The 9,263-nt window shown below is 38.5% G+C and overlaps 1 protein-coding gene across 1 annotated transcript; it reads right to left on the reverse strand.

The window, feature by feature from the left end:
• Positions 1 to 5,512: 5,512 nt before the first annotated feature.
• Positions 5,513 to 6,307, reverse strand: LOC126263617 (piggyBac transposable element-derived protein 2-like). The gene has a single exon (XM_049960704.1). It carries the CDS (start codon positions 6,305 to 6,307, stop codon positions 5,513 to 5,515), a length of 795 nt encoding a protein of 264 aa, XP_049816661.1.
• Between the last annotated feature and the right edge of the window lie 2,956 nt (positions 6,308 to 9,263).

Raw genomic sequence — 9,263 nt, forward strand, 5'->3', positions numbered from 1 at the left:
TGTTGAGGTTCTGGAGGAATGTGTATAGAGTGTCCTCACCTTCGATCCAGATCGCAAACATTTCATCAAGGAATCCCAACCAGGTGAGGGGTTTGGGATTCTGGATGTTTAGGAAGGATTCCTGCAGATGACCCATGAATAGGTTGGCATAGGATGGTGGCATGTGGGTGCCCATAGACTGGATTTGTTTGTAGGTAATGTCTTCAAAGGAGAATTAATTGTGGGTGAGGATATAGTTGGTCATGATGACTAGGAAGGAGTTGTTTGTTTTGGAATCGATCGGGCGTTGGGAAAGGTAGTGTTCAATAGTGGTAATGCCATGGGCATTACAGATGTTGGTGTAAAGGGTGGTAGCATCAAAAGTGATGAGCAGTGCACTGTTCGGTAAAGGAACAGGAACAATGGAGAGTCAGCGGAGGAAATGGATGGTGTCTTTTGTATAGAATGGTAGGTTGTGGGTCAAAGGCTGAAACCGAGCGAGGTGGCGCAGTGGTTAGCACACTGGACTCGCATTCGGGAGGACGACGGTTCAATCCCGTCTCCGGCCATCCTGATTTAGGTTTTCCGTGATTTCCCTCAATCGTTTCAGGCAAATGCTGGGATGGTTCCTTTGAAAGGGCACGGCCGATTTCCTTCCCAATCCTTCCCTAACCCGAGCTTGCGCTCCGTCTCTAATGGCCTCGTTGTCGTTAAGTTAAACACTAACCACTACCACCAAAGGCTGAAGGTGTTGGTCTGTGAGAGCAGAGATTCTCTCAGTAGGGGCACAGTAAATGGCCACAATGGGGCATCATGGATGGTTGGGTTTGTGGACTTTAGGAAGCATTTAGAAGGTAGGAGTGCAGGAAGTCGTAGGGGTGAGGAGAGAGATGGATTCCAGGAAGAGGCTGTGGGATGGGCCTAAGGATTTGATGAGGACAGACTAGAGATCCTGCTGGATTTCTGGAATGGGATCATTGTGGCAAGGTTTGTAGATGGATGAATCTGACAGCTGTTGGAGTCCTTTTGCGAGGTAATCCTTGTGGTTGAAACCAACAGTGGTGGAGCTTTTGTCAGCAGGTAGTGTTGTAATGTTGGGATCAGTTTTATATGGTGGATTGCCAATATTTCTGTGGATGTCAGTTAGTTTGCATGTTTAGGGATTTGGGGAATGATGGTGAGGCAAGGTTTGAGGTTAAGAAATTTTGGGAAGTTAACAGGGGGTGATTTGGGGGCAGTGGGGCTGGAACACGGTTAGATGGTGGAGTGAACTGAGTCAGGCAGGGTTCAACATTGGTCTTTGGTTGAGTCTGATTGGCAGGGTTGGTAGCAAAAAAGTGTTTCCACTCTAGGGACTGGGAGAAGGAGAGGTCTTTAACAAGCCCTGTGTGGTTGAATTTGATGCTTCTGCAGGGCTAGGGCTTTTGGAGGAATGACTGTGTTTTGGTTCTGTAGTGGTTTTGGGTTCTGTGTGGTGATGAGAGGGAGTTTGGGAGGGTGGTGTAGTTTGTAGGGCACTCTTTACATCATTTATTAGAATATTTGGACTTGGGGATGCAAATTCCAGTTGACATTCACATCCACATTCTATAAGCTAACTTTGCCAATAGATACACACCTGATAGTGTTCTGTGTAATCTTATACATATACTTCGTTTAAATTGTTAGAAACAGTGTCCAAATAGAGGAAGAAAAGAAGAGCATTAGGATATATTTTTCCCCAAAGGAGCTGCTTTTTTGCTGAAATATATATAATAAATAATCTTGAGCTAAGTAATTGTTTGCACACTTTACAGAAGTAGCCTGAGGTTGCTGCTTCTGATGGCTGATGTATGATTTGATGTGTTTCACATCCTTAGTGATAGGATTCATGGAACATGATGTATGAATGAATGAGTCAGTGGGCTGCAGAATATCATAAATAATATTCTACATCTACATTTACATTTATACTCTGCAAGCCATCCAAAGGTGTGTGGCAGAGGGCACTTTACATGCCACTGTCATTACCTCCCTTTCTTGTTCCAGTCGCGTATGGTTCGTGGGAAGAACGACTGCTGGAAAGCCTCCATGCATGCTCGAATCTCTCTAATTTTACATTCGTGACCTCCTTGGGAGGTATAAGTAGGGGGAAGCAATATATTTGATACCTCATCCAGAAACGCACCCTCTCGAAACCTGGACAGCAAGCTACACCTCGATGCAGAGCGCCTCTCTTGCAGGGTCTGCCACTTGAGTTTGCTAAACATCTCCGTAATGCTATCACGCTTACCAAATAACCCTGTGACGAAACGCGCCGCTCTTCTTTGGATCTTCTCTATGTTCTCCGTCAACCCGATCTGGTACGGATCCCACACTGATGAACAATACTGAAGTATAGGTCGAACGAGTGTTTTGTAAGCCACCTCCTTTGTTGATGGACTAAATTTTCTAAGGACTCTCCCAATGAATCTCAACCTGGTACCAACAATTAATTTTATATGATCATTCCACTTCAAATCGTTCCGCAAGTATACTCCCAGATATTTTACAGAAGCAACTGCTACCAGTGTTTGTACCGCTATCATATAATCATACAATAAAGGATCCTTCTTTCTATGTATTCGCAATACATTACATTTGTCTATGTTAAGGGACAGTTGCCACTCCCTGCACCAAGTGCCTATCCGCTGCAGATCTTCCTGCATTTCGCTACAATTTTCTAATGCTGCAACTTCTCTGTATACTACAGCATCATCCGCGAAAAGCCGCATGGAACTTCCGACACTATCTACTAGGTCATTTATATATATTGTGAAAAGCAATGGTCCCATAACACTCCCCTGTGGCACGTCAGAGGTTACCTTAACGTCTGTAGACGTCTCTCCATTGATAACAACATGCTGTGTTCTGTTTGCTAAAAACTATTCAATCCAGCCACACAACTGGTCTGATATTCCGTAGGCTCTTACTTTGTTTATCAGGCGACAGTGCGGAACTGTATCGAACGCCTTCCGGAAGTCAAGGAAAATAGCATGTACCTGGGAGCCTGTATCTAATATTTTCTGGGTCTCATGAACAAATGAAGCGAGTTGGGTCTCACACGATCGCTGTTTCCGGAATCCATGTTGATTCCTACAGAGTAGATTCTGGGTTTCCAGAAACGACATGATATGCGAGCAAAAAACATGTTCTAAAATTCTACAACAGATCGACGTCAGAGATATAGGTCTATAGTGTTGCGCATCTGCTCGATGACCTTTCTTGAAGACTGGGACTAGCTGTGCTCTTTTCCAATTATTTGGAACCTTCCGTTCCTCTAGAGACTTGCGGTACACGGCTGTTAGAAGGGAGGCAAGTTCTTTCGCGTACTCTGTGTAGAATCGAATTGGTATCCCGTCAAGTCCAGTGGACTTTCGTCTGTTGAGTGATTCCAGTTGCTTTTCTATATCTTGGACACTTATTTCGATGTCAGCCATATTGTGTTGTATTTTATAATAGTCTTCAATTAAATAAATAAATAACACAGTATGTCAATTGCAGTTGTTACCTTGTGTCCATCATTAATAGATCTCAATTTTAAGCTTATGTACAAAGTCATTATTGAAATATTCCTTTTTGAAGAAATGTTGATATAAATGTGAAGTATAATTTTAATAACAACATGTTCACTTTTATACTGAGTTATGAGCGTATAAATAATATTGTGGTTCTTCATCTGGAGCTGTGATCAACATATTGAAGTAATCACATAGCATCTGTTGAATCAGTGTTATTAGCCACAGTATTGTTCAAAGTAAAAAACATTAAATGTATCAGTATATCATAAACTGATCATAATTCTTTGTCACCAATGATCCGACTGATTGATTTTGTATTGGTCCAGTTTTATCATACAGTATAATTTGTGCAATTGATAATGTACAAGCTGAAATAATGCATAGCATTAGCAAATAATAAGCAAATTAAAATTAAGTAACTTACCTATTCTTACAATTTAATTTTTAAATAACTTTTTTTGTTACAAATTCAAAAGTCCTGTTACAGAATAGAAACAGTGCTTTACCAGAAATATCTTCAATTTAATTTTAGGTGTTGGATAGTTAGCAACTTTTATTTTTTCTGGAATTTTATTATGTAATATTACACCATTGTTAACTATGCTCCTCTAATAGGCTGTTGTTCTGTGAGATTTTTGATGTATATTTGATTTACCTCTGGTAAAAGAGTTCTGTACATTTTGTTGTATAGCAGTTTACCTGTTTTCAAGAGGTGGTCTCTAGCGAACAAGATAGCTTCATAAATGAACATTCAGAACAACAAGCTCAGTAAAATGAGATTTACAGGACTCCATCACTTTAAGGCCACAAATTATTCTTAGACCTTGTTTTTGGACTCTGAAACTTTTACCCTGTGAGTTGCATGTCCTCAGAAAATGATCCCATATTGAAGCAATGAGTAGAACTGCACGTATTATTCCTGCAGTTCTGTTCTTTTGGTTGTTGTTGACATTTGATTAAATGGAGGAAATACATGAAAGTTGACACTAACAGTCTTTTCAGTATTTACAATGAGTTTGTTTTCAGTGAACTCCTCAGATATTCTTTTCATATAACTTTTCTCTGTTGACTCCAAAGGTTTCTGTGGTGGATCCCGTAAGCAATATGCTGGTGTCATCAGCAAACAGGATAGTTTCTTGGGGACTCGTGTTTCCAACAAAGTCATCCACATAAATCAAGAAAAGTAGTTGACCTAAGATTGAGCCCTGTTGTATGCTGCATTTTATTGGTAGTTCACTAGAAAGGAAAGAGTTGTTGCTTGTTTTATTCTTAGTATTGAATTCATACTGAAGTGATACCTTCTGCAGCCTGTGTTTTTTTTTAAATTACAAACACAACCAGCTATGTGCTACCCCTCTTACTCCTTATCGTCTTATAGCAGCAGAGTATTTAAGGACAGTGACAGAAATAAAGTAAGTTGTTTATGAAAACAGAATGCATTGATCTATAATTATAAAACAGTAAAAGTGATTCTGAAATATTTAAGCTGAAAGCCAACAAGACTGACTAGTGGTATGCAGAGTTCATATTTTTGACAGCATAGTGAACAGTGAGAAAGTGTATGATTAGACAATGCACTGCACTTTCCCAGGATATCTAAGTCTTCCATTTGTCTTGGCTCCAACTGATTTCATGCATTAATTTCATTGTATTTTTTTCATTTTTAAGGATATGGCAGGATCTATAAGTCTAACAGTGATCTTATAACTGATACTACTATGATTTTTTTTTTCCTTATTAACCCATTACTGGCCAAAACTCTATCGGATCATTTTTTGCAAAATTTTATACATAAATATGTTACATTCAGTGATTAATTGGATACAAAGTTGTTTTGAAAATTTTCAGTTTATTAGAACAAAAACTACAGACCGTCCCATTTTTGGGACATTGGCCAAATGTGCTATCCAAATTCACAACCTTATTCTCCATGCATAATATTGTAAGAAACAATACAAATAATAAATAAAGAATGTTTTAATATTATTGAATGTCTATTCAGTACGAAATGAAGCAAAACACTTGTCGTGTACACCAACATTGCACCTATCACAAATTTTTGTTGTTTTTTTCTTGCAGTAAGCACATCTCTTCTGTGTTTTACTTGGCACAATGAAATGATTTCCTGGATCTAGTCGTAAATCTGTGTTCACCCGTCCGCCCATCAATTTGCTTCCTTGTGGTCCTCTGCGTTTTGGTTCTGATACTGTTTTCTTTGATAGGTAAAACTTCACTATTTCCTGTCGGACATCCAAAAGTGAGAGCTTCTCATTAGAGTTAGCAATTTGATATGCACGCCATGTGTTTACTACGCAGATATCTATCATGTGTGTGAATAATGGACACCACCATTTCTTTGACCTTATCCTTGTCCTATAAAGTGATATCTCCTTGTCCAGTAGATCTACGCCACCCATATGGGCATTGTATTCTTCAGTGAGATGTGGCATTGTAACAGATATTTCCTTTTTCTTTGCCTGTGAGTATCTTTTAGTAGAACTCAGAGGAGTAATAGTACTGTAATTTGTTGCTACACATACTGGTTTGTTGTCACTCCATTTCAAAACCAGAACTTCGTTCTCTTTGTCAAACATGTAGTCATAGAATCCTTGTTCCTTTTCTTTTCCCATTCTTTTCGAGTCAATCAAAGGACATGCATTAGTTCGGGTCTCTCTTATTGTTCCTGTAGCTTTCATTTTACTCTTTCCGAGCGTTATCAGTGTGTCAACACTGGTGAAAAAGTTGTCAAAGAAAAGCATATAATTCGGATACTCTGATTCTGGAATCATGCTGGTTAGTTCATTTATTACCCTTGCACCTAAAGGCTCCTGTTTGTTGTCAGTCTTGCCACAGTATGGCGAAAAATTATAAAGAAAGCCATTGGAACTTGTAAGACACCAAATTTTATATCCAAATTTGATAGGCTTTCCCCTCAGAAACATTTTAGCTGAATGCCATAATAACATACCATCATTTCATCAATTGAGAGTTCTGAATGAAATACGTCAAATTTACCAAATTCCTTTTTCAGCATTTCAGAGTACAACCTCAGTTTGTACATCTTGTCGTTTCTGTCTATTTTGGAGTTGTCATTGAGATGAATGAATCTCTTTATTTCCCAAAACCTATTTCTTGACATGGAGTTGAAGACTAAAGGAACACAAACATCAGGAGCCTGTTCCCAGTACATATTTTCATTGGGAAGCTTATGATAACCACTCAGCAGTAGTATGCCAATAAATGATTTTAGTTCTTCTTTGGTTAGCAGAAAATTTATTTTGTTATGTTGACAAGCATAGATTTCTCTTTGTTCAATAATAGTTTCCATTAGATTCTAAAAAAAAAAAAAAAAAAAAAAATCCTCAAACACCTGGGGCACTGTCTTATTTGCTAGACATTCCGCAACATAATGTTCGTTGCTCTTCCCTGGTTCACTAGTGCTTGTGTACGTTGGTTGACATTTATACCGCTTACATTTATATTTTTTTGTAGATAACGTACCACTTTATGCTCCATCTCCTAACGCTTTCCTTCTTTTGGCTTCTGGAGGTACAACTGTAGCATTAGCTTCATCTCGGCTAGTTATGAGCTCTAAAGTACCGGCTACATCTTGCACAACAGACTCATTGTTCAGTACATTTTCGTCAATGTCTTCCTCATCTGTTATTACATCTGTATCGGGTGGAATAATCGCCAATTCTACGTCATCGTCTTCATCGTCACTCTCTTGATGGTTCTGTAGTTCTGTTAGAATTTTTTCAAGTGTAAGTCCACGCGGCATGTTTTTATCCTGTTGGAATCATAAAATTCAAATAGAGTATGAAAAAAAGCAGATATAAAGAATGTAAAATGCAATTATTCTCTGTATAATACGTGTATACAAGAATAGGGCACATAAACAATAAACGATAGTGTAACATGCCATTGTCCCATTATTGGGACGCATAAAATATATCGATATTGCACTTACTTGAAAAAGTCTGAAGTATACTTAATCTTACACGGACATCCATATGTTCATAACAAACACGCCTAGACAACTAAATCACAGCTCATTGTCGTTCAGGAACTACCAGCAGACATACAGTGCTGCCAAGTGCGAGAACAAAAAATTGGCAAGTTTATAATTTTCCTGACGTGAAGTACCTAGAAAAAAGTTATTTATTTTACATTTACAGGCATTATAGCAGTTAGTTGAACCAACAGGTGCAACAATAAAGGCTAAAAGCTTTGTTGCTTACGTAGAAATGAGTAAAATATACGCGTCCCAAAAAAGGGCAATGGCCAATAATGGGTTAAGACAAGTTTGCATTTAATCACATTTAAATACAACTTTCATTTATCAGACCCCAAGATAAATGCTGCACTGCACTGTTCTGAAGTCATTTAGCAATGTTATTTTTCTCTTAACAACTTCATCACAGAACAGTTGAAGAGGGCTGCTGATTAATCATTCATGTTTTCTGAGAACTTTACCAATCCTATTACAGTTCCTTAGAGTTCACCCAATGTTGCGTTCATTTCTTTTAAACATTTGCTACTGTTAATAACATGTGAAGTATCTGTGGCACTAAAAAAGTGTAAGACTGACATTTGCACAGTGCAGGAGACCAGGTGGAGTGGTGCAAAACACAGGGTGTTGGTGACAGATATAAAAGCATTTCAGCCCAAAAACAGTCATTGGAGGCACGATCATTATTAGCATGAGACTTAGTGACTCTGTGGGAAAATATAGAATGATTTGATGACTGCTTAATGAAAGTTGTGTTGGCTGTCAATGAGTGGAAAATTCATGTGTTCTCATCTTATGCTCCACACTCAAGCTGTACATGGAAGACAAAAGATGACTTTTGGATGCTGCTTGATGAAAGAATTTTCGAACTGCCATCTGAATCTAATTTTATCATCTCTTGTGATATCAACAGTAATGTTGGTTCAAATGCAAATGGATATTGCTGAGCTCAAAATGCAGATGGAGAGAGGGTACTAAACTTTGCTGAGATGCACAATCTAATCATCACCAAAAAATACTTCAGGAAATGAATGTCCCACCCTTGGACTTACTACAATGGTAACAAAGTAAGCCAGATGAATTTGACTCTTGTACAGCGACATGGCCTAAAAGTCATCTTGGATATGTTGCTACCCAACACCACCCACTAGTTGTCCAAATGTGTGTCAGACATCCAAATCAAAGGAAAAGAGAATGCACTGGCCCAACACAGTCTAAATGATAAAACTCAAAAAAGTAGGAAATGGCATCATTTCATCCATCATTCTTCCACCTGTCAATGATGTAGAAATAATAAAGGATGCCCTGAAAGAATATGTCAAACCAGAAGCCCATGAAAAATTAGGCACCATAAAATAAACTTGATTGCCAGACATGGCTGTGGATTGAAGAGAGGAAGGAAGCTGTACATTTTAAAAATGAGCCTTGTCAAAAGTTCCTTTCATCTAAGACAGAGGGAAATTGGTACAATCATTGGGATGCTAAGAGTGCAGCAAAGAAGGAAATTGTGGCTGCAAAATCAGTTAACTCTAGAGGAGTGTGTGATAAACTTTTAACACCAACTGGAGATTGAGAAATCTACTGGACTTGTGATGCAGCATCACAGACAAACAGCAGACATAGAATAATTATGTGGAATCAGTAATAAAGATGGCAAATTTATCATAGTGATGACCACAATAATATGAAAAAGTCCAGAATGAGGAGATTCCACATGCACCAATTCCAGCATG

Source organism: Schistocerca nitens, chromosome 6 (genome assembly GCF_023898315.1).
Source record: "Schistocerca nitens isolate TAMUIC-IGC-003100 chromosome 6, iqSchNite1.1, whole genome shotgun sequence".
In the NCBI taxonomy this organism is placed as follows: domain Eukaryota; kingdom Metazoa; phylum Arthropoda; class Insecta; order Orthoptera; family Acrididae; genus Schistocerca; species Schistocerca nitens.

What these genes read in the sequence shown, in the direction of transcription:
- LOC126263617 (XM_049960704.1), bottom strand. Translation starts at nt 6,307, where the DNA reads ATGATTCCAGAATCAGAGTATCCGAATTATATGCTTTTCTTTGACAAC.